Source organism: Hemibagrus wyckioides, linkage group LG18 (genome assembly GCF_019097595.1).
Source record: "Hemibagrus wyckioides isolate EC202008001 linkage group LG18, SWU_Hwy_1.0, whole genome shotgun sequence".
In the NCBI taxonomy this organism is placed as follows: Eukaryota; Metazoa; Chordata; class Actinopteri; order Siluriformes; family Bagridae; genus Hemibagrus; species Hemibagrus wyckioides.
The window spans coordinates 2,249,823-2,276,860 of NC_080727.1; the positions used below are offsets into that span (position 1 = coordinate 2,249,823).

Sequence of the window (27,038 nt, forward strand, 5' to 3'; positions counted from 1 at the left end):
CCTTAGTTCCAGTGAAAGGAACTCTTAATGCTTCAGCTTCATACCAAGACATTTTGGACAATTTCATGCTTTATAGGAACAGTTTGGGGATGACCCCTTCCTGTTCCAACATGACTGCACACCAGTGACCAAAGCAAGGTCCATAAAGACATGGATGAGTGAGTTTGGTGTGGAGGAACTTGACTGGCCTGCACAGAGTCCTGACCTCAACCCCACAGAACTCCTTTGGGATGAATTAGAGCATCCGACTTCTTGACCAACATCAGTTCCTGACCTCACAAATGCGCTTCTTTTAGAGGAATGGTCAAAACATTCCCATAAACACACTCCTAAATCTTGTGGAAAGCCTTTTAGGGTTGAAGCTGTTATAGCTGCAAAGGGAAAGACAACTCCATTTTACATTCATGTTCATGTAAAGGCAGACGTCCCAAAACTTTTGTCAATATCGTGTATTTCCAGCAAGCTCCGTTTCTCAGACGTCACTTATGACATCTATCTGGCAACCTCAATGATAAAGAAATTCAGGCGATCTGGCAACACCAAAATACAAGCGTCCAACAGAAGGATCTGGCAACTCCGAGAGCTGGATGTTAGTGATTCATAAGGACCTGGCAACCCTAGAGAAGCCAATCCCTCTCAGCTGCAATGGCTTACTAGTTTGGAGAAGAAGCAGAAGCGCAAACGCAGTGCAGTCTCTCTCGGAGTGATTAAAAGCGGACAAAAAGCAGACAGAGGCATTCGGGAGGATTAATAACGTGTGAGAGACGTGTGTAAAGAAGGAAGAGAGAGTTGTGGAGGTGAATCGGTGGATTTGGGGCTCGGATGTGCGCTCGGATCAACCTGTTGGACTTAAGAAGGAAAGGAAGGAGAAGAAGGTCTTCATTTCTCAGTGTGGAGGTGATGCTGGAGCTGAAGTTCACCACACTTTAACCTTTAACTGGCCTTTCACTCTGTAAGGGTGAGTAGAACATCTCCAGCTGCACCAGCTTGTCATAGATCATTGAGTTTAACAGCAACATGGGTTTTAAATAAATAAATAAGTTGTAAAAGTATGTGAGGTCTGATCAGAGGCTTGGTCACGCAAAATTCAGGGCTTTAATAGTTACTCGTGAGTGTGTGTGTGTGTGTGTGTGTGTGTGTGTGTGTGTGTGTGTGTGTGTAAAGTTTTGGGGTTGTGTTTAAAACCCTGAAAACTTCCACCATCAGGTGTTTATAAAACAAGCGAATTTTTCTTCTGATCATTGAAACCAGCACGAGGATAAAAAGCCCCCCCCCACCTCCCCCCCCATCTCGTTATGTTTCCATCTTCAATTAATGTTTATTGTGTGTTACTTTTTGGGAGACTTAAACTTGTAAACCCCTGACACCACCACCACCAGGTGAACTTTTACCTCTAAAGCACTGAAGCGGTTTCTGTGTGTCTGTGTGTGTCTGTCTGTCTGTGTGTGTGTGTGTGTCTGTGTGTGTTTATAGACGTTAATAACGTGACGCTAATAATAGGGTTTATCTATACAGTTTATTTATAATTTATACATTAAGTTTCTTAACAAAATTTGACTTTATATCTTGTATTTTGTGTTGTGGTCAGTTGCGTTGTGGTCAGTATGTGTTACTCTTCAGAGTCTGTTTATAAAACTACCGTCACCGTGTTTCAGCTAATAAATATATATATATATATATATATATCATTTTTTGTTGTTACTGTGTTGTTTTTAGTTAAAATACGTTGTACAGAAGCAAACCAACATTAGACACCCTACTGTAGGATCTGTTCATTCTTCAGGTTGTGATCTCGGACGCTACCACCACCGTGTTTCAGCTAAAAATAATCCAGCTTTTATAGCACTGATGATCTGACTGGAGGGTAAAATTAATTTTTTGCATATAGTTATGTTCCTGATTTCGGAGTTCAGTTTGTTTTTGTGAACATCAACAAGAAGTTTGGTTGTTTTTCTCAAAATCAGGGTCACTAAAAAAAATAATCACACATTATTGCGATAGTGTGGACCTTTGACCTTGTGACTCGATTCAGCGAGCTAAATGACGCGATACGTTTATCATAGAGAATGATATCTTTTACTACAGCGGGTTTTAATTCCAGCCTTGAATATTTTTATCTTTAATTTTATCTAATTTTACCTTCAGAAATATGTTGATGTTCTGTTTAAAGCTGGAACTCAGATAGAAATGTCAATGATTTATTTAAGGAATTACATATAAAATTTTAAAATTGTGTTAAATTATGTTTTAATGCTCTTATGTTTTATGCTTTTTTTTAAAAATTCTTCTTATTAATTTTTTTTCCTTTAAATTCCTTTTTTTAAGTTGTCCAACCGAATGCATAATAAAACACATTTTTAGTCCATTTGTATTTATTTTTTGTAAAGTTAAAGAATAAAAAAATAAGAAATTAAATTATTTTTTCCATTTTGAAATTTTTTTTATATAACTATAGATATAATTTTAAATTTTTCATGAATGTGAAAAAAAACACATTTAAATATATTTAAGAACTTAAATTGTTGACAACGTAAAAGCCAGACGACAGAATTGTTTTCGAAATCATGATAAACAGGTTAAAATTTTTTTTTTTAAAAACCTAAAACACATCAGTTTATTAGTTTTTAAGCTCAGCTCCGTGATAACACACGCCTTTATGTGCTAGTTATGTGTAGCTGCGTATATTTTTAATAGCGAACTGAGTCGTGACTCGTCCCTCAGATCCTGGAACCGTCTCGTTAACGTTAGAATTAGCCGCGGAATTGCTCAGTTAGCTGATTATAAAGTGTAAACACACATTAGTGCTGCTGTTCTTCATTGGATTAGGAACCGAATTGTGCCGAGAATTTCTCCTTTTTGGAACGTCTGAGCTTCATTTTCATTTTTCCGGTCACTGAGAGGTCAAGTTCAAGACTAAGCTGGTGTGTGTATTTATCGATCTCTAGATTATGTAGGTTTACTGATCTGACCACATGAGGGAAAGGACGGGTCAGACTTTTTAAAACTTTTTTATTTATTTATTTATTTTAGTGTGTGTTTTCTGTAGTTTGGCGCGTCTCTTTTGTAGTTCAGGAATCTGAAAGGCAAATCGTCTGGATGTAAAAATGTTAAGGGAACACACACACACACACACACACACACTTTTTCCAGCTTTTGGATGTTTAAAGCTCCTGATATTTGCTCAGAGAGAAAGAGAGAGAGTTTTAAACACTGGTTAAGATTCTTAGATTGTTACGTTTGGCAGAAAAAAAATCCTATGTATTTTTGTCGTGATTAGTGCGTGAGATTTCGAATTTTTACTTATTGTTAATTTATATTTTGTCTCTTCTTTAATGTTTTTTATTTTTTTTAGAACAAAAAAATTATAGTTTTTTATTATTATTATTATTATTATTAAGAAAAAAAGATGAATTTGGATAATAGAAATGTAAATTCATTTTTATTCTGAATTTTGATCATAAAATGGAAGTAAAGCTGCTTAACGACGTGTGGTGTTAGAAGTGAAAGATAAAAATGGAAATAAATACCAGTGAAGTGAAATTAAGAAATTGTGACGCCAAAATATCGTGGAAGACGTCACACAGGTCGTGAAGGAGATTTCAGAATGATGCTGTATTCTGCAGACGCTCCACATTTCTACAGACAAATGATAGATTTTCACAGTTAGTGAAGGAGTCTCCGGTGCAAGTCTCGGGAACAGTGTTACAATGAGGAGAATTTTTATTTCTATAAAGTAGGAGGCGACGTAGTTTTTATCCATTTATTGTTGCATTTAAATAACTGAGCTTCTGTTTCACTTTTACTACAGCAGCTAGGAACAGTCACATCACCTGGGTGTCTCTCTCTCTCTCTCTCTCTCTCTCTCTCTCTCTCTCTCTCTCTCTGTCTCTCTCGCTGTGTCTGTCTCTCTTTCTCTCTCTGTCTCTCTCACTCTGTCTCGTGCTCTCACACACTCTGTCTCTGTCTCTCTCTCCCCCTCCGTATTGTCAGAGATGTAGATGTTCCCTCTGTTTGTTTCTTGCTGCTGTTCTTTTACTCTGTCCTCACTGAAGAAATGCCGTCTCGACGCAGAGGGGTGTGTGTGTGTGTGTGTGTGTGTGTGTGTGTGTGTGTGACGTTCACTCTCAGCAGGAATCTGCACTTTTCCATTCCATCCCTCGCTCCCTTTCGACCTCCAGCTCTCCAGAAAGATCCCAGTTTGGGTTTAAGCACCAGGATGATGATGATGATGAAGAGGAGCAGAGGAGTGTGTGTTGTATCTCAGAGTCTCACTGGTGTTCGCTCTGTTCCCACTGTTTTCCATTTCCTCTGATTCTTTCTCACACTTTATACTTGCATCTAGTGCTGTTTTCTTTTAGAGAAAATCACCTTTACACCTAAACCACGCCTTTACACCTAAACCACGCCTTTACACCTAAACCACGCCTTTACACCTAAACCTCGCCTTTAACATAAACCTCGCCTTTAACATAAACCTCGCCTTTACACCTAAACCTCGCCTTTACACCTAAACCTCGCCTTTAACATAAACCTCGCCTTTACACCTAAACCTCGCCTTTAACATAAACCTCGCCTTTACACCTAAACCTCACTTTTAACCTAAACCTCACCTTTACACCTAAACCACGCCTTTACACCTAAACCACGCCTTTACACCTAAACCTCGCCTTTAACATAAACCACACCTTTACACCTAAACCTCGCCTTTACACCTAAACCTCACTTTTAACCTAAACCACACCTTTACACCTAAACCTCGCCTTTACACCTAAACCTCACTTTTAACCTAAACCACACCTTTACACCTAAACCTCGCCTTTACACCTAAACCTCACTTTTAACCTAAACCACACCTTTATACCTAAACCTCGCCTTTACACCTAAACCTCGCCTTTACACCTAAACCTCACTTTTAACCTAAACCACGCCTTTACACCTAAACCTCGCCTTTAACATAAACCTCGCCTTTACACCTAAACCACGCCTTTACACCTAAACCTCGCCTTTACACCTAAACCACGCCTTTACACCTAAACCTCGCCTTTAACATAAACCTCGCCTTTACACCTAAACCTCGCCTTTACACCTAAACCTCACTTTTAACCTAAACCACACCTTTATACCTAAACCTCGCCTTTACACCTAAACCTCGCCTTTACACCTAAACCTCACTTTTAACCTAAACCACACCTTTACACCTAAACCTCGCCTTTACACCTAAACCTCGCCTTTACACCTAAACCTCGCCTTTACACCTAAACCTCGCCTTTACACCTAAACCTCGCCTTTACACCTAAACCTCGCCTTTACACCTAAACCTCGCCTTTACACCTAAACCTCGCCTTTACACCTAAACCACGCCTTTACACCTAAACCTCACTTTTAACCTAAACCACACCTTTACACCTAAACCTCGCCTTTACACCTAAACCACGCCTTTACACCTAAACCTCACTTTTAACCTAAACCACGCCTTTACACCTAAACCTCGCCTTTAACATAAACCTCGCCTTTACACCTAAACCACGCCTTTACACCTAAACCTCGCCTTTACACCTAAACCTCGCCTTTACACCTAAACCTCGCCTTTACACCTAAACCTCACCTTTACACCTAAACCACGCCTTTACACCTAAACCTCACTTTTAACCTAAACCACGCCTTTATACGTAAACCTCACCTTTACACCTAAACCACGCCTTTAACCTAAACCTCACCTTTAACCTAAACCTTCTCTTCGGTCTGATATTAGTGTTCAGGATTTTATTTCTAATCAGAAGAAAAAAAGAGGATAAAATCTGTTGCATTCCATCTTTTAGAGCTGGATTATTTTTGGGATTATTTTTCGCGTACGTCCGGGAGTCGTTCAGAACTTGTTAGCGTCAGTGGAAAGCCGAGCGAAGCGGATTTGTTGTCAGTCAGTGAAAGCTGTTTGGAAAGATTTAACCCACGAGACCAACACTGTCTTCATCACGCGCTCAAAAGCTAGGTGATTTTTGGGGTGTTTTTTGTTGACAGATTGGTGGTGTAGGTGGTCTGTTCTATTTTTAGCCCAAGCTTGGTGGCACGACTTCCTGTGAGGAGCCTTGACATGGAATGCTTGGCTCGGGTCAGTTCTTTGTAAGCAGCCATATACACTTCGTATTGGTCATATTGGTCATATTTTTGGGCGGCTGGAACGGATTATCTGCATTTACATCATTTCTTATGGAAAATACAAATTTCCCCCTGAAGACCTTGCCCTCCAGAACGAATGAAATTCTTACACTGAGGTTCTGCTGTATCTGGATTTTTCTTTCTTGTTTTTTTTTATTTCCTGTGTTTATAGTCACATCCTTAACCTCCACACCCTGCAGTCCAGTCTGAAAAGCCGCGCAGTTTCAGCAGCTAGTCGACCGATTCTGCAGAAGATCCGAGATTTTTTTGAGGCAGCAGGTCGCTGGTCTCTCCCGAGGTTTCCTCTCTAGATCTTAATAAACTCCTCAGCAATACATTCGCCACCTGAACCCATCCTTACGGGACGAAGGAGCTATTCCGGTTACGGAACCCTGGACGCTGTATCATACGGCGGGTTTTAATTGAAGCTCCTGAAGGAACTGGAAACTGTGGTCACACTTTTCAGAGTTTTTGCTTTATATAGTTGTTTCGGATGCAGAAAAATCTGGTTACCATGGTAATGCAACAAGCTGCCTTGTCTCTCTTTCTCATTCTCCCTCTCCCTGTCTATCCCTTTTCCCTTTTTCTCGTTCCCTCTCTCTCTCCCTCTTTCTTTCTCTCTATCCCTTTCCCTTCCTCGCCCTCCCCCCTATCCCTTTCTCTATCACAGTCCATAGCTGGAAGAACAGAACATCTCTGAGGTCTGATCTATTTCTCGTTAGTTATTTGATTCTGGAGAAGAGATGAAGGAATGGATTTAAAGTATGACCTCATTCTTTAATAAATAAACTAAACATTTGTGGTGTAAAAGGAATAATAAAACACTTCACGATGTGCAGTCTTAGGAAAATAATCACTGAAGAACAAATGAAATAGTCCTGAGGTGAAGATAATTGATTTAAAGAAATAATTAAGGAAGACGACCGACGGCTAAGCTGTAATGTGATGAAGTGCTAGCTAACATCAGACTTGTAGCAAGAAGCTAGCTAGGAGCGTGTCGTATTTTAAAAAAATGCTTAGCTAGCTTTCATGATTAACTTTAACTTTAAAAAAGTATAGAGAGTTTTTAAAGCATAAAACCCGACATGGAATGATTTAAGATTGATTTAGCGCTACGTGACCCGTACATCGCTACAGTACAGCTTTAGACTCGTGTTCACGTGAACGAGGCAGACGTGTAAATGCTAGGTCTGGGCAGTGGCGGACTGTCAGGGTCAGTAAGGCCTTCTCTGCTGGCCTAAACAGCAGTGATCTGAATCGCTGACTTGCATTTTAATATATTTAATATATTTTCCATGAATGTGTATTAAATTATTCCCAATAGTCTATTCTCTACATTTCATAGCTTTTCTCTTGGTTGTGCTGCTTCCAGTAGTGTATATTTATGAGAAGAGTATTTATCCAATCATATTTCAGACAGTGGATGACATCATGTGTCGCCTGGCCTTAAGGCCTTCAGAATCAATAGTGCAGGCGCCCGGAGCTTAAAATAAGTGGCAATGAAACTGTTCCATTAACCAATCAGATTTGGAGTTGGCGTCACTGGGGCCATCTAGCAGGGTACGATTAAGTCAGCAATTTCCCGTCCTCCGATTGGATAATTGGAGTAGTCAGAGGCAGCAACTCGCACAAACTAAATAAAATATATATATTTTAACTCACAATGGCTGACAGAGGAGAAGAAATCGATTTGGTGAAGGCCAGTGAAGGCCTAGGTGTGAAATGCACGGCCCGCCACTGGGTCATCATGTGTGTTGAAGGAGCGCTGGGAAATATTTACTCCGAATGCGTCAATGCTGCTAATGATACAAGCTAAAACTTGCACAAAGTGCGTGATCATGTTTCATTTTGTTGTTTTTTTTATTCCCTTTTGCTCTGTGTTCTTGCTGTGTTCTGTCTCTCTCTCTCTCTCTCTCTCTCTCTCTCACTCACACACACACACACACGCTTGTCATGTTTAGACAGATGCACCAGCAGGCTTCTTGAGCTTTGTGAAAATCCTGTTTATGGACGCCGATTAGCGCTGACTGGTTTCTCTGCAGCAGGTTGTTTAATCCTGGAGAAATAATGGAGACGGAGAACGAGGGATTGATGTAAACAAACAACAAACACTAAAGGCAGGAGGTTTGTACTGAAGAGTGATGAAGTAGAAGTGTGTGAGAGAGTGTGTGTGTGTGTGTGTGTGTGTGTGTGTGATGAGTCAGTTGAATTCAGAGCTTCAGAACGTTTCTGTTCTTGTTCTGCTTCTTTCAGACATCACACAGGTTTGTATCTCCAGACAGGGGATGAGTCATTTGCTCAGTTTTCTGATTGTTTATCGAGGTTGTTGTTGTGTTAGCGCTCTCCCTGTATCTCCCTGTATCAGGTGGAATCCCCAATTCCGACTGGTCGTCAGGTGTTGTTTAATTTCCTCTGACCGCAGCGCAGCGTAAATTGGGGCTCTGATATCATTCCTGCGCTCGCTCTGACATATAAATGATAAATGTTCACATTTAGTGAAGGAGTCTCCAGTGTCAGTGCTCTGGAACAGTGATGTAATGATTACCAGAGAAGATTATGAGAACCAGACGGAGTCGTTTTTATCCATTTAATGTTGTTTTGGAAAATCCAGGAAATGAGTTCCTGATCTCACTTACACTACAACAGCTGGAAACATCAGCATCTCTCTCTCTCCTTCTCTGTCTCTCTCCCTCTCTGTCTCTCTCTATCCCTTTCCCTTCCTCTCTTTCTCTCGCTCTCCCTCTTTCCCTCCCTCTCTCCCTCCCTCTCTCCCTCTCTCTCTCTCTCTCTCTCTCCCTCTCTCCCTCTCTCTGACTAATCACAGTCCAGAGCTGGAACAGAACATCACTGAGGTCTGATCTATGTCTCATTAGTTGTCCAATTCTGGAGAAGAGATGGCGGGATCTCGGGTACGAGGGCGTGGTACTGCTCTAATTTTCCTGACGCTTTTTTTTTTCTTTCAGAAAGACTTTCAAGCTTTTAGGAATTGCAAATGATCTTAGCAGCTCCACCCACACGCTCCTGCTGACTCCCAATGAACTGAAAGCAGCTCTGCGTTAGACTTCACGATCCGCTCCTGGAAATGTTTCTGAACAGAGCTGTGTGTGTGTGTGTGTGTGTGTGTGTGTGTGAGGATGAGGATGACTCGTGTCTGTGGTATTCAGAGCAAAAAAGCAGAAGGAGGTCGGATCATCTGGAGGAAAGCTCGAAGTGTGTGTGTGTGTGTGTGTGTGTGTGGAGAGAGAGGCGTGTCTCTGGAGGATTGTTTTTCCTGGTCCTGACCTCCAAACCCCACGAACATGAACACACACCATCCTGCAGTTCGGCGGATAAAAAAAGATCACTTTACACAAGATGTGTGGGTTTTTTGGAGATCTTTGCAGTTGTGAGTCAGAAGCTCAGTTGTGTTGTGTTGAGTCTAATCGTGAATAAGCGAAAGGCGGTTGTCCATTTTATCGTTATTAACGATGATTATCATAATCGCAGATAATTACAAATGAGAGACTTGCTCCAGAACTTGCAGCCTTTTTCTGGTCAGGAAACAAACAGAATATCCGAAAAGCTCTTGCTTTCACTTCAAATCAAATGGAAAAAAAGTGAAAGCAAAACACAGTGATGTTCAGTGTGAGAGTGTGTGAGAGTGTGTGAGAGTGTGTGAGAGTGTGTGAGAGTGTGTGAGAGTGTGTGAGAGTTCGAGGGAGAGAGATGAGCAGGAGGTCATCACTACTCCTCCTTCCTGATAGACTGCTATTGTGTTGTGTGAAGTGACCTGATGACCTTCACACCATTCAGAGTTCTGGGAACATTTCTGCTCCATATTCAGCGAGGGATATTTAACCCTTACAGTGCCGCCTCAGCAGGAGGAGTCTGGGGAGGAGACGCACATCACTCAGAACATTCCAGAGATCCTCTCACACAGGGATGAGTGGAAATACTTCATATGATCTCTCTAAATAAATACAATAAAAATGAGTACAGGTAAAAAAATAAATAAATAAAGCCGCAAGTGACCGTTAAAAAAGGTTTCTTCTTTAATGTTTGCACATGAAAGTTGAGATTTTCTTAAATATATTTTATGCAAATTAGGTATGATGCTGTAACGCGACAAAACCACACGGTTGGCCGATTAATTCCTCGGGTCAGTCGTCACTTACTAACTTAAGTTCCTGGAAAAATGGACCCTTACCCTGTTGTACCTGAGTGACCTCTTATTACACGTCTATAAACACTTTATAAAGCAGACTGAAGCTCAGTAGATGTGAGGAGGCGTGTGGTGGACACCTGCGGTTCTCTCCGCTGGACAGTGATGAACGCAGAAGTCGGATTTTCCGCTTTCTGATCCCGACTCTCCGGGAAATTCCGGGGATTTAAATGTTTTATCATCACTGCATCAGGCAAATTTCTTCCTTTCTTTCTTGCTTTAGACAAAGTGCGTCTTTCTTCCCTTCGCTTCCCTTCCCTGTCCGGTTGTGACGCTGGAACATCATCTGTGTCGTTGTTGTGTGTTTATCAGGAAGCTATAGAAGCTCCTGGATGTGAAAATAAATCTGTGGAAATCTTTTCATTTTTGGAGAGGAAAATCAGACTCCGATGTAAAAGCTGCTTTAGAAGTGACTCTGAGATCAGTCTGGAGTCGAACTGATGATTAACTTCTGCACTTCATCATCCTGCTCCAGGAGCTACTGGAATTCACTCCGGTCCAAAATAAATAAATAAAAACACATTCACTCCCAAGGCTTGAAATCAGAGCTGTCTGATCTGAACTTAACGAGCCAATCGGAGTTGGATTAGATTCACTGGAGCACAAAATCCATCTGATGCTGGAACATAACATAACATGACGGAATGTTCCAGAAAAAACTCACAGTTCATGTTCTCTTCAGAATTTGATCTTACAGATGAATAAATAAAATTAATTAATTAAATTAATAAATAGATGGATGGATAGATGGGCAGGCGGATGGATGGATTGATGGATGGATAGACAGATAAGGTGGATGGATGGATGCATAGACAGATAGATGGATGAGCAGACGAAAAGGTGGATGAGTGGATGAATGAATGAATAAATAAATCCTTCCCAGTAGCTCAAAGTTGTTTTTCCTGCAAACTAAACAAACTTCAAAAGGATTTTTTTTAATAAATATTTTAGATAATAATGAATAATAAAGTAAATAATGAGCCTCTTTAACCTGCTGTAGAATTCATTCTCCGCTTCTTTAGATTTTTTAAAGGATCCAATTCTTTTTCATGGTTTTTTGTTTTGTTTTGTTTTTCAGCTCCGTCTTCAGTAAAATAGCAGATCAGCAGATGAGATCTTTTTGTGAAGTGTTTCTTTACTCCTGAGCGATCGTGAAAGTCTTGTGACCGTATAACAATTGTGTGTGTGTGTGTGTGTGTTTCTCTCTTCAGGCACCATGCACGTGTCTCTGGCTGAGGCTCTGCAGGTTCGAGGAGGTCCTCTGCAGGAGGAGGAGGTTTGGGCCGTCCTGAACCAGAGTGCTGACAGTCTGCAGGAGCTCATGCGCAGAGGTGAACATCATCATCATTATTATTGAAAAAAAACCCAACAAAATCCAAAAAAAAATAGCACCAGAATTGCTCATGTTTTTATAATTATTGAATAATTAATTAATGTTCTAATATGCCTTATATGGACATCAGATTATTATAGGATGCCAGCTATAGCTCTAATAAATAAATAAATAAATAAATAGTGATGGGTGCAAATGTACTCCTGATTTTTAAATTTCCCTGAATTAATTAATTAATTAATTAAAATGAATGTAAAAAAGAATAAGTTATTTTTAATTTTTCAGCTGGTAAAATGTCTCGGCCGGATTAATTTAAACCGTAATAACGTTAATTTCTGTAATAACATTGGTCCCAGAATGCATTGTAGCAATAACGTATAGCTTGGTTGCTAGGTAACAATATGACTAGCATGACTACGATGTTAGCATGACTTTGGAAGCTGATCTTTTTGAGCCAAGCGTACAGATGAAGAGTTCCAGAGGGGGAAAAAAGTACTAAAGTGCCGCTGCATCACTCTTTTCAGGTAGAGATGAAGTGAGGGATAACGTAGTACGTAGGGTGACGTAACTAAAACTGTAATCGCTAATCCGTATTCGGAATCTTCGATGTTAGCTTCCTCCTTACATAAACCAACCACACAGGAAATGACATACCGATTCCTCCACCCTGTCTGTTGCGTTATCTCTTCAAACAGAGAGTCATTTTAGGGATTCAGGGAGTCATGTGATCTAAATGACACACTACTTGATATCTGATGATCTGAAACAGCATTCCATGCAGAACCTCCACTGACTCTGACTCAATGATTTCATTTCCTGTCAGTTTTCTTGCTCCTTCCTCTTCTCTCTCGTCAGCTTTCAGTCATTTTTAGAGCAATTGTGTGATCTACAGTGTGATCACTATCTCACTCTCGTCCTTTTCGAAAGTGCTCAAAGAAGAAGAATTTTTGTTGCTCCTTCCTGTTCTCCTGGTTCCTCTGGTCTGCATGTTTCTGAAGGTTTTTATTGACACACTGCTCTAATTTTCCTGCCCCTGCTGCTGTTGTAAATAATGAAACGCTCCAGAAACGTGTCATATTTGATCGTTTAGAAAGTTCTAGAAAAAAGTATTCAGGCCTGTCTCAGGGAGCAGCAGGAAAACTGAGGCACTGAAGAAGCTTGGAATTAAATCCAGTTCAGTTCCACGCTAAAATGCTCTCAAGTTCAAGGGTTGGGGTGTGAATACTTTCGCAAGCCATTTGCTCTCTCACAGGTTTCTGAGCTAGTGTGGTTGATCTCTGAGGGATTACATTTAGTCGAACTCGGTTAAAAATAAACCTGAAACTGGAAATGAGACGTGGAAACGTGACTCGCTCGAAGTCCGATGGAAAACGAATGGAATCCTGATCTGTTGCATTCCACAAACCTCGACTCCTTTAATGTACCTCTTGTGTGTGACGCTGTGGTTCAATTCAAGTATCGCCTCGCTGTGTTTGAGCCTCCCCCTGGTTTCTGGAACGAGTTCAGAGTGTAACTGGACAGGGCACGGGGACAGGGCACGGGGACAGGGCACGGGGACAGGGCACGGGGACAGGGCACGGGGACAGGGCATGACGGAGATATTATCTAGCAGTCAAGTGACACTTCTGCTGTTGTCGATTTTTCCAGTCGTCTGATTTTTTGCTGCAAATATGAATTAGGCTTAGAACCCCAGGTTCTGTTGGTTCCAGTTTGGCCCAGACCGTGTGTGCATGCAGATTAATATACTTTCACTGAAGAAAAGAGAACCTCAGTTTACATATACATTTATTTAAAAATATAAAATATTAATATCTATTGTTATTGGACACTGAAGTTTCGGTTCTTGGTCTTGGACGCTGAGGGAGGAGGGAGACAATGAGGCAGGAGGATGACCGACAGTGAGACCGAGAGACTAGAGGGAGACAGTGAGACAATAGTGAATTTTTCTTTCCTTCTGGCCCTCAGCCGGTTTGGATGGTAAGGAATCCTTCCCCCTCAGGGTTACTGTGAATGACACTGATGTAGCTTCTGTTGAAGGTAGAGGAACTCTCCTGGTCTCACAGCAGCTTTTTCTCTGACCTTCAGTTCTCACAGAAAATCGCTGGTGAATCTTTTTTAGTGTATTTTTTAAGTTAAGCAAAAAATGTTGCCTTGTTTTGTGTGAGTTAAGCAGCCTGTGGATTTCCGGACGTTCCCGTGACTCCAGGCTGGTGTTCAGCACATATCAGGATATCACGACTAGCCGAGAACGCCAACAAACACGGCTAACAAACCCTTTTGTGTTTAAAAACATAAGTCTCATAAGATGTTGCTTAGCATTTACGCTCCATAGCTAAATTTAGCTCATTACTCGGCCAAATGAAAGTTAATTAAACAACTAGCTGGATAAATAAACATCCTGCAATCAGAGCAGGTCGTTAGCGAGATAACATGTTAGTATGTGCCTCCCTGCTCTTGACCGCTTCCTGTATGAGGACATTACGCTAGCTGTTTGTGTTGTTGGCAGGATAACTAGCTTACTAGCGAAATCTACTGCTTTTTTTTTCTTCATCCGTAAGAATCCCAGAGATTCCCTCAGAGCTTTACTGACTGTGTGACTCACGGTGTTTTGGACTTCTGAGGTCTCTGGTGTTGTTATTTTCTGAATGGAGTCTTTTAGACTTTCTTTTTTTTTTTTTTAAGTTTTTTATCTTCTTGAGCTGGAGGCGGATGATGACTCTCTCTCTCTCTCTCTCTCTCTCTCTGATGTCTCAGATAAAAGATTAGCTTTCCTGCCAACTCACTAGTCATGTCACTGTTCTCTCTTTTCAAATTTCTCTTCTCTTCTCTTCTCTTCTCTTCTCTTCTCTTCTCTTCTCTTCTCTTCTCTTCTCTTCTCTTCTCTTCTCTTCTCTTCTCTTCTCTTCTCTCTAGTGAATTTCAGGTCCACTCTGTTTTTTTTCCTTTTTCTGTTCTTTTCTCCCTCTTTTTCCCTCTCAGAGGTCCTGCTATGGTCAGTGCGCCGTCACAGGAAATGTGGGTTTACATGTTGAATTCCAGCAGGTTAAAGTGGCGCTACATGAAATCCACTCCACTGTTTTTCTTATTCACCGTATTTAAAGGCGGGGAAATAACTGAGGCGTCCTTGAATCGGTTCTTTTCTTTATCTCCGTCTGTACAGTTCCAACATGATACTGTGAAAACACTGCAGTTTTGCTAGCAGGAATTAGCGGTGTCTCAGTTGCTATTAATATAAACTACAAGGTTTTAGTATAAAATGAGAAGGTAAAGTTAAAATTCGCCTCACGGTTTTCATCATAAAAACTGAATAAATACCAGAGATTATTTTTGTCATTTTTTGTATGCCAACTTGGCGCACCTAGCACTAATAATAAAGAAGGTTTTAGCAGTGTGTAGACTTCATAAAGGATTTAGATGAGTAATGTAACACCTAACAGCATAAAAAATACCTCAAAAATAACATTGTACTTCACCTTCTGGCTCACAAATAATGTTCTACGTCACAAATAACATTCCAACTCATGTTCTACCTCACAACTAATGTTTTAACTCACGTTTTATCTCACAAATATTCTAACTCACGTTCTACTTAGCAAAAAACGTCCTACCTCAGGTTTTATCTCACAAATAACATTCTAACTCGTGGTGTTCCTCATAAATAACATTCTACCTCAGGTTTTACCTCACAAATAATGTTCTACCTTGTGTTCTACCTCACAAATATCATTCTACCTCACAAATAATTTTCTACCTCACGTTCTACCTCACAATTTATGTTCTACCTCACGTTTTATGTCACAAATAACATTCTACCTCACAAATACCGTGTTCTCACGTTCTAACTGACAAATAAGGTTCTAACTTGCGTAATACCCCGCCAAAATATGTTCTATCTCATATTCCACCTCACAAATAACATTCTAAGCATTTTGTAAAATGCTATATAGCTGCGTTAGCTGTAAACTCTCTACTGTGTCACGCAGCACCGTTCCAGAGCGACGTATTCAGAAATTACGTCGTGTTGGTTTTGAAGGCTGCTTTGATGCTTTCAGTGAAGTCTCTTCAGTGAGTTTGTGTTTTATTTGCACCCCGACGAGAAGCTCAGAAAGGAATGCATTGTTTGGTTTAGTTTCTATTTTTGTCTTTTTTTTTTTTCCTTTTTTTTTTCCATCACTTAGTCATCTATATCCATTAGCGTTCAGGATCTGTCAGCGGTCTCTGGAATGGCTTTCATAAAGCTGTCAAATCATTATCCCAGAGCAGGAGTGTAGGCCCTGACCTTTCTTTCTTTTCTTTCCTTCTTTCTTTTTTTTTATTTATTTTTTTTTAAACAATTATTTTCATGCAGCCTCGGTCAGTCGGAGACTCTTATTTTCCTCCAGTCACAATTTCATGTGATTAGCATGACAGACAGGGTTTCTTCATGAAACAGCCCTTGAATTGTGTTTTGATATCTTTTAAAGACAAATGAAGACAAAAAGGACTGTCGAATGTGTGTGTGAAAGCACTAGCCGCTTTGCTATGGAGTGTTTATGCTAAAGCTGTTAGCTCATTACTCGACCCAAATTAAACAACATTAACAGCTAGCTGAATAAAATAAACATCCTGTAATCACAGGGGTTTGTATGAGCCTGTATGCTAGTATGTTATGCTAGCCGTTCGTGTTAACTCGCTCTGTGTTGATTTGAATATTCTGCGGAAAAATGTTGTTGTCTTTTTCTTCATCCTGTCTGTTCCCTGCAGACCCGAGCGCCCTGGGGTTCATCATCTCGCCCTGGTCTCTGCTGCTCATGCCTTCCGGAAACATCTCCTTCACCGACGAGAATGTGACTCAGCAGGACCTGAGAGCGTTCACCGCCCCAGAAGTGCTCGAGGGCCTCAACTTGTCCTCGCTCTCCGACATGGAGAAGGTACTGCGATCGTCGTGCTGCTCTTCCTTTAGGACAGGAATTGTTTTCTCTACAAAGTGATGCCTGATGATTTACAGTGACAGGAAGTGAAGCGATTATGTGGGCGGGGTGAAAGCGGTGCAAAGAAGCTATTCAAATTTTTATTGGTCACATGCAGCGAGATAAATAAAGTACAGAGAGTGAAACGCTCTCACGCTCACTCTCTCTTTCTGTCTCTCTCTCTCTCTAGCTATTCATCTTCCGCCCTCTCTCTCTCTCTCTGTCTCTCTCTTTCTCTCTCTTTCTCTCTGTCTCTCTGTCTCTCTCTCTGTCTCTCTCTCTCTCTCTCTCTCTCTCTCTCTGTCTCTCTCTCTGTCTGTCTCTTTCTCTCTGTCTCTCTCTGTCTCTCTCTGTCTCTCTCTCTCTCTCTCTCTCTCTCTCTGTCTCTCTCTCTGTCTGTCTCTTTCTGTCTGTCTCTTTCTCTCTGTCTCTCTCTGTCTCTCTCTCTCTCTCTCTCTCTCTCTCTCTCTCTCTCTCTCTCTCTCTGGTCATCAGGGAGTTTCAACTTTTCCCTGACCACAGCAGAGGAGTTTACACAATTTACACACAACTCCAGCAAAAAGTGTACAGTGTTGTTATGAGTACTAATCCTTTGACTAGAGTAATTTAGGGTGTTATCTGTTTTTATACACACACACACACACACACACACACACACACACACACCACACACAGAGAAAACTGATCCCATCTGAACAAGTGACCAAATATCTCTTTATAATACTCGTAAATGAACAGACAGATTATAGAACATTGTAAATTTGAAACATTTAAAGTTTTTAAAATTCTGTAACACACACACACACACACACACACACTGTAGTGTAGTATTTCAGTCAGAGATTTAAACCTTGTTCTTTTATAGCAGAGTGAAAGAATCCGCTGCATTCTTTGGCAAACCAAAGAATGTGGATTTGCTATTCTTTCCTCCAGCTATGCCAACTCTCTCTCTCTCTCTCTCTCTCACTCACTCACTCTCTCGCACACACACACTCTCTCTCTTTCTCACACACACACACACACACACACAAACACACTCACTCTCTCTCTCTCTCTCTCTCTCTCTCTCTCCCTCTCCCTCTCTCTCCCCATCTCTGTCTCTCTGATGAACTCTACAAGCAGGGAATTTGCTTTCAAGTACCATTCCTGTATCCTCATGAACACACACACACACACACACATGCACATGCACAAACGCTTGAGCAGAAGTCTGTGTCTTCCAGAATGATGATGATGTTGATGAAGAGATAAACCGCATTTATAGTAGAACAGAGTATCAGGAGTGTGTGTGTGTGTGTGTTTAACTCCCATTCATTATATTCCATCATATTACACTCTGTCCTCCATCTTGGATTATCGACAGGCATTTTTAATTCGTTTTTAAATCCTCCTGTGTTTATTTCTGCAGTAAAAAGCTGCAGCGTGACTCTGTGTTGTGTTGCGTAAATCAGGTGTCGAAGAGAAAGAAGTCCGTCATGCATGCGGATTTTCCTGCGGCTCGATCCGCTCTAACAAAGGCTTCAGGATAACAACAACCCTGCTGAATTACACAATAGGCACATTTACCAAACCCTGGGGTTTAGTAAACACGGAGATTATCCCGCGCCTACTCCAGTGCCCATTCGGACCTGTTTGTTGTTGCTGTTGTTGTTGTTGTTGGAAACTTAATAATAAATTAATACTTAATAAAAAGTCGGAGATCATGATAAAGTGTGATAGCAGAATGTCGTATTAAACATCGAGCAGAGTTGATGAAGAAACACGGTGATGGAGAACAGCAGCCTGAGACTCGAGGCAGATTTCAGGGAACTTCAGGAGGCAGGGGAAGAGACGTTTAAGAGCAACGACGAGAAGAGGTCTTCGAGGCGGTTCAGGGAGTAGTTTAAGAGAGAGTTTAGGAGACATTTAGGAGTTCGAGAGGCAGATCAGGAGATCATTTAGGAGGCAGTGAAAGAGACTTTCAGGAGGCAGTTTGACAGAACACGAGAAGTTTGAGAGGCATTCCAGGCAGTTCTGAATGCATTTTTAAAGGCAGTTTGAGAGACCTAGAAGAAGCAGTTTTGAGGCAGATCAGGAGGCAGCTTGAGAGAACACAAGAGGTTTGAGAGGCTTTTAAGAGGGAATTTGAAAGGCAAGCAAGGTAGTTTGGGATGCATTTTGAGAGGCAGTTTGAGAGACCTAGAAGAAGAGGTTTTTGAGGCATTCAAGAGGCAGTCTGAGAGACCTAGAAGAAGCGGTTTTAAAGTATTCATGAGGCAGTTTGCACCGAATGTTTGAGGCAGATAGAGAGAGAGAGAGAGAGAGAGAGACTGATTTGAGAGAGCACCAGAAGTTTTGAGAGGCTTTTAGGGCAGTTCAGGTTGCATTTTGAGAGGCAGTTTGAGAAACATAGAAGAAGCAGTTTTTGAAGCATTGATGAGGCAGTTAAAGACTCTGAGAGGAAGCGCTCAAGAAAGTAGAGAGGCAGTTTGCTTTAAATGCTTGAGGCAGTTCAGGAAGCAATCAAGAGACAGACTTAGAAAAGGCGGTTTTTGAGGCACTCATGAGGCAGTTTGTAAGAAGTTCATGAGGCAGTTCAGGTCAGTTTGAGAGAGAACAGGAAGATTGAGAGGCAGTTTGACAGACATACAGTATCAGGAGCAGTTTTTGAGGCAGTTTGAGAGACATTCATGAGGCAGTTCAGGATGCCATTTGAGTGTTGGAGGCAGATTGAGGGATGTTGAGGAGAGAGTATGAGAGACATTCCAAGAGGCAGTTTGAGGGAGTGGGGCAGATGGAGGGGCAGATTGAGGGCTCATCTCTGTAAGTCTGATAGTGTGTGGATAATTTGGTCATTTTACGCGTTGTATGTTTTTGTGTTTCTGACAGATGCACATATACTCACTGGGTATGACTCTGTTCTGGGGAGCGGATTACGAGATTCCGCAGAGCCAGGTAAAAGAGAGACAAAAAAAATTATTATTTAAATAAATAAATAAAATAAATGATAATATTAAATAAAATTATTTCAACACTTTTATACTGTGCAGGTCTGCAATACATGATTTAGTGGATCTACATTTGATACATTTCAACTCTGTGTGTGTGTGTGTGTGTGTATGTGTGTGTGTGTGTGTGTATTAGCCTATGAAGCTGAGTGAGCACCTGAACAATATTCTGTTGAAGATGTGTGAAGACTCCACACTGACACGCCTCTCGGTCCGCTCTCTCCTGGACGTCTGCAGCACACACGTCCGTAACTCCACATGCGATCCTTCCTTTTCTTATGTGCGTAAACTAGTGCGCCTGGTCCTCGGCAGTCTGTCTCAGGTACGGTACACGCCGCTCTACTCCACTCTACTCCACTCTATACCTCTGTACTCCACTCTATACCTCCCTATACCTCTCTACACCGCTCTATACCTCTCTACTCCACTCTACTCCACTCTATACCTCTCTACTCCACTCTATACCTCTCTACTCCGCTCTACTCCACTCTATACCTCTCTACACCGCTCTACTCCACTCTATACCTCTCTACTCCACTCTATACCTCTCTACACCGCTCTATACCTCTCTACTCCGCTCTACTCCACTCTATACCTCTCTACTCCACTCTATACCTCTCTACTCCGCTCTACTCCACTCTATACCTCTCTACTCCACTCTATACCTCTCTACTCCGCTCTACTCCACTCTATACCTCTCTACTCCACTCTATACCTCTCTACTCCGCTCTACTCCACTCTATACCTCTCTACTCCACTCTATACCTCTCTACTCCGCTCTACTCCACTCTATACCTCTCTACTCCACTCTATACCTCTCTACTCCGCTCTACTCCACTCTATACCTCTCTACTCCACTCTATACCTCTCTACTCCGCTCTACTCCACTCTATACCTCTCTACTCCACTCTATACCTCTCTACTCCGCTCTACTCCACTCTATACCTCTCTACTCCACTCTATACCTCTCTACTCCGCTCTACTCCACTCTATACCTCTCTACTCCACTCTATACCTCTCTACTCCGCTCTACTCCACTCTATACCTCTCTACTCCACTCTATACCTCTCTACTCCGCTCTACTCCACTCTATACCTCTCTACTCCACTCTATACCTCTCTACTCCGCTCTACTCCACTCTATACCTCTCTACTCCACTCTATACCTCTCTACTCCGCTCTACTCCACTCTATACCTCTCTACTCCACTCTATACCTCTCTACTCCGCTCTACTCCACTCTATACCTCTCTACTCCACTCTATACCTCTCTACTCCGCTCTACTCCACTCTATACCTCTCTACTCCACTCTATACCTCTCTACTCCGCTCTACTCCACTCTATACCTCTCTACTCCACTCTATACCTCTCTACTCCGCTCTACTCCACTCTATACCTCTCTACTCCACTCTATACCTCTCTACTCCGCTCTACTCCACTCTATACCTCTCTACTCCACTCTATACCTCTCTACTCCGCTCTACTCCACTCTATACCTCTCTACTCCACTCTATACCTCTCTACTCCGCTCTACTCCACTCTATACCTCTCTACTCCACTCTATACCTCTCTACTCCGCTCTACTCCACTCTATACCTCTCTACTCCACTCTATACCTCTCTACTCCGCTCTACTCCACTCTATACCTCTCTACTCCACTCTATACCTCTCTACTCTGCTCTACTCCACTCTATACCTCTCTACTCCACTCTATACCTCTCTACTCCGCTCTACTCCACTCTATACCTCTCTACTCCACTCTATACCTCTCTACTCCGCTCTACTCCACTCTATACCTCTCTACTCCACTCTATACCTCTCTACTCCGCTCTACTCCACTCTATACCTCTCTACTCCACTCTATACCTCTCTACTCCGCTCTACTCCACTCTATACCTCTCTACTCCACTCTATACCTCTCTACTCCGCTCTACTCCACTCTATACCTCTCTACTCCACTCTATACCTCTCTACTCCGCTCTACTCCACTCTATACCTCTCTACTCCACTCTATACCTCTCTACTCCGCTCTACTCCACTCTATACCTCTCTACTCCGCTCTACACCTCTCTACTCCGCTCTACTCCACTCTATACCTCTCTACTCCGCTCTACACCTCTCTACTCCGCTCTACTCCGCTCTATACCTCTCTACTCCGCTCTACACCTCTCTACTCCGCTCTACTCCGCTCTATACCTCTCTACTCCGCTCTACACCTCTCTACTCCGCTCTACTCCGCTCTATACCTCTCTACTCCGCTCTACACCTCTCTACTCCGCTCTACTCCGCTCTATACCTCTCTACTCCGCTCTACTCCGCTCTATACCTCTCTACTCCGCTCTACTCCACTCTATACCTCTCTACTCCGCTCTATACCTCTCTACTCCGCTCTACTCCGCTCTATACCTCTCTACTCCGCTCTACTCCACTCTATACCGCTCTACTCCGCTCTATACCTCTCTACTCCGCTCTACTCCACTCTATACCGCTCTACTCCGCTCTATACCTCTCTACTCCGCTCTACTCCACTCTATACCGCTCTACTCCGCTCTATACCTCTCTACTCCGCTCTACTCCACTCTATACCGCTCTACTCCGCTCTATACCTCTCTACTCCGCTCTACTCCACTCTATACCGCTCTACTCCGCTCTATACCTCTCTACTCCGCTCTACTCCACTCTATACCGCTCTACTCCGCTCTATACCTCTCTACTCCGCTCTACTCCACTCTATACCGCTCTACTCCGCTCTATACCTCTCTACTCCGCTCTACTCCACTCTATACCGCTCTACTCCGCTCTATACCTCTCTACTCCGCTCTACTCCACTCTATACCGCTCTACTCCGCTCTATACCTCTCTACTCCGCTCTACTCCACTCTATACCGCTCTACTCCGCTCTATACCTCTCTACTCCGCTCTACTCCACTCTATACCGCTCTACTCCGCTCTATACCTCTCTACTCCGCTCTACTCCACTCTATACCTCTCTACTCCGCTCTATACCTCTCTACTCCGCTCTACTCCACTCTATACCTCTCTACTCCGCTCTATACCTCTCTACTCCGCTCTACTCCACTCTATACCTCTCTACTCCGCTCTATACCTCTCTACTCCGCTCTACTCCACTCTATACCTCTCTACTCCGCTCTATACCTCTCTACTCCGCTCTACTCCACTCTATACCTCTCTACTCCGCTCTATACCTCTCTACTCCGCTCTACTCCACTCTATACCTCTCTACTCCGCTCTATACCTCTCTACTCCGCTCTACTCCACTCTATACCTCTCTACTCCGCTCTATACCTCTCTACTCCGCTCTACTCCACTCTATACCTCTCTACTCCGCTCTATACCTCTCTACTCCGCTCTACTCCACTCTATACCTCTCTACTCCGCTCTATACCTCTCTACTCCGCTCTACTCCACTCTATACCTCTCTACTCCGCTCTATACCTCTCTACTCCGCTCTACTCCACTCTATACCTCTCTACTCCGCTCTATACCTCTCTACTCCGCTCTACTCCACTCTATACCTCTCTACTCCGCTCTATACCTCTCTACTCCGCTCTACTCCACTCTATACCTCTCTACTCCGCTCTATACCTCTCTACTCCGCTCTACTCCACTCTATACCTCTCTACTCCGCTCTATACCTCTCTACTCCGCTCTACTCCACTCTATACCTCTCTACTCCGCTCTATACCTCTCTACTCCGCTCTACTCCACTCTATACCTCTCTACTCCGCTCTATACCTCTCTACTCCGCTCTACTCCACTCTATACCTCTCTACTCCGCTCTACTCCACTCTATACCTCTCTACTCCACTCTATACCTCTCTACTCCGCTCTACTCCACTCTATACCTCTCTACTCCGCTCTACTCCACTCTATACCTCTCTACTCCACTCTATACCTCTCTACTCCGCTCTACTCCACTCTATACCTCTCTACTCCACTCTATACCTCTCTACTCCGCTCTACTCCACTCTATACCTCTCTACTCCGCTCTATACCTCTCTACTCCGCTCTACTCCACTCTATACCTCTCTACTCCACTCTATACCTCTCTACTCCACTCTATACCTCTCTACTCCGCTCTACTCCACTCTATACCTCTCTACTCCACTCTATACCTCTCTACTCCACTCTATACCTCTCTACTCCGCTCTACTCCACTCTATACCTCTCTACTCCACTCTATACCTCTCTACTCCGCTCTACTCCACTCTATACCTCTCTACTCCGCTCTACTCCACTCTATACCTCTCTACTCCACTCTATACCTCTCTACTCCACTCTATACCTCTCTACTCCGCTCTACACCACTCTACACCGCTCCATACCTCCCTAAACCTCTCTACACCGCTCTATACCTCCCTATACCTCTGTATACCGCTCTATACCTCCCTATACCTCTGTATACCGCTCTATACCACTCTATACCTCTCTACTCCGCTCTACACCTCTCTACTCCGCTCTACACCTCTCTACTCCGCTCTACTTCACACTACACCTCTCTACTCCACTCTATACCTCTCTACTCCACTCTATACCTCTCTACTCCGCTCTACTCCACTCTATACCGCTCTACTCCGCTCTACTCCACTCTATACCTCTCTACTCCACTCTATACCTCTCTACTCCACTCTATACCTCTCTACTCCGCTCTACTCCACTCTATACCTCTCTACTCCGCTCTACACCACTCTATACCTCTCTACACCGCTCTACACCGCTCTATACCTCTCTACTCCACTCTATACCTCTCTACTCCGCTCTACTCCACTCTATACCTCTCTACTCCACTCTATACCTCTCTACTCCACTCTATACCTCTCTACTCCACTCTATACCTCTCTACTCCGCTCTACTCCACTCTATACCTCTCTACTCCGCTCTACACCACTCTATACCTCTCTACACCGCTCTACACCGCTCTATACCTCTCTACACCGCTCTATACCTCTCTACACCGCTCTATACCACTCTATACCTCTCTACACCGCTCTATACCTCTCTACACCGCTCTACACCTCCCTATACCTCTCTACACCGCTCTATACCTCTCTACACCGCTCTATACCTCTCTACACCTCTCTATACCTCTCTACACCGCTCTATACCTCTCTACACCGCTCTACACCTCCCTATACCTCTCTACACCGCTCCATACCTCCCTAAACCTCTCTACACCGCTCTATACCTCCCTATACCGCTCTATACCACTCTATACCTCTCTACTCCGCTCTACACCTCTCTACTCCGCTCTACTTCACACTACACCTCTCTACTCCACTCTATACCTCTCTACACCTCTCTACTCCACTCTATACCTCTCTACTCCACTCTATACCTCTCTACACCGCTCTATACCTCCCTATACCTCTCTACACTACTCTATACCTCTCTACACCGCTCTATACCTCTCTACACCGCTCTATACCTCCCTATACCTCTCTACACCGCTCTATACCTCTCTACTCCACTCTACACCTCTCTACTCCGCTCTACACCTCCCTATACCTCTCTACACCGCTCCATACCTCCCTAAACCTCTCTACACCGCTCTATACCTCTCTACTCCGCTCTACACCACTCTATACCTCCCTATACCTCTCTACTCCGCTCTACACCACTCTCTACCTCTCTACACCACTCTATACCTCTCTACTCCGCTCTACACCACTCTATACCTCCCTATACCTCTCTACTCCGCTCTACACCACTCTCTACCTCTCTACACCACTCTATACCTCTCTACTCCGCTCTACACCACTCTATACCTCCCTATACCTCTCTACTCCGCTCTACACCACTCTATACCTCTCTATACCTCTCTACTCCGCTCTATACCACTCTATACCTCTCTACACCGCTCTATACCTCCCTATACCTCTCTACTCCGCTCTACACCACTCTATACCTCTCTATACCTCTCTACTCCGCTCTATACCTCTCTACTCCGCTCTATACCTCTCTACACCGCTCTATACCTCCCTATACCTCTCTACTCCGCTCTATACCACTCTATACCTCTCTACTCCGCTCTATACCTCTCTATACCTCTCTACACCGCTCTATACCTCTCTACTCCGCTCTATACCACTCTATACCTCTCTACACCGCTCTATACCTCCCTATACCTCTCTACTCCGCTCTACACCACTCTATACCGCTCTATACCACTCTATACCTCTCTACTCCACTCTACACCTCTCTACTCCACTCTACACCTCTCTACTCCACTCTATACCTCTCTACACCGCTCTATACCTCCCTATACCTCTCTACACCGCTCTATACCTCTCTACACCGCTCTATACCTCTCTACACCGCTCTATACCTCTCTATACCTCTCTACTCCACTCTATACCTCTCTATACCTCTCTATACCTCTCTATACCTCTCTATACCTTTCTACACCGCTCTATACCTCCCTATACCTCTCTACACCGCTCTATACCACTCTATACCTCTCTACTCCACTCTACTCCACTCTACTCCACTCTACTCCACTCTACTCCTCTCTACACCTCTCTACACCTCTCTATACCTCTCTATACCTCTCTACACCGCTCTATACCACTCTATACCTCTCTATACCTCTCTACTCCGCTCTATACCTCTCTACTCCGCTCTACACCTCTCTACACCTCTCTATACCTCTCTATACCTCTCTACACCGCTCTATACCACTCTATACCTCCCTATACCTCTCTACTCCTCTCTATACCTCTCTACTCCGCTCTACACCTCTCTATACCGCTCTATACCGCCCTATACCGCTCTATACCACTCTATACCTCCCTATACCTCTCTACTCCGCTCTACACCTCTCTATATCACTCTATACCTCTCTACACCGCTCTATACCACTCTATACCTCCCTATACCTCTCTACTCCGCTCTACACCTCTCTATACCTCTCTACACCGCTCTATACCTCCCTATACCTCTCTACTCCGCTCTACACCTCTCTATACCTCTCTACACCGCTCTATACCACTCTATACCGCTCTATACCTCTCTACACCACTCTATACCTCTCTACTCCGCTCTACACCACTCTCTACCTCTCTACACCACTCTATACCTCTCTACTCCGCTCTACACCACTCTCTACCTCTCTACACTGCTCTATACCGCTCTATACCTCTCTACACCGCTCTATACTACTCTATACCGCTCTATACCTCTCTACACCTCTCTACACCACTCTATACCTCCCTATACCTCTCTACACCACTCTATACCTCCCTATACCTCTCTACACCACTCTATACCTCTCTACACCACTCTATACCTCTCTACTCCGCTCTACACCACTCTCTACCTCTCTACTCCGCTCTACACCACTCTCTACCTCTCTACACCACTCTATACCTCTCTACTCCGCTCTACACCACTCTA

The 27,038-nt window shown here is 43.2% G+C and overlaps 1 protein-coding gene across 4 annotated transcripts in view; it reads left to right on the top strand.

Annotated features, from left to right (window-relative positions):
- Positions 1-619: 619 nt before the first annotated feature.
- The window catches only part of ptpn13 (protein tyrosine phosphatase non-receptor type 13), a 73,843-nt gene continuing 47,424 nt past the window's right edge, over positions 620-27,038 (top strand). For all 4 annotated transcript variants that reach the window (XM_058414726.1, XM_058414725.1, XM_058414727.1 and 1 more), the window contains exons 1-5: positions 620-958; positions 11,569-11,688; positions 16,434-16,600; positions 19,508-19,573; positions 19,763-19,948. In XM_058414726.1, coding sequence (XP_058270709.1) covers positions 11,574-11,688; positions 16,434-16,600; positions 19,508-19,573; positions 19,763-19,948 — 534 coding nt within the window. In that variant the 5' untranslated portion in view covers positions 620-958; positions 11,569-11,573. The remainder of the gene's footprint in view (positions 959-11,568; positions 11,689-16,433; positions 16,601-19,507; positions 19,574-19,762; positions 19,949-27,038) is intronic.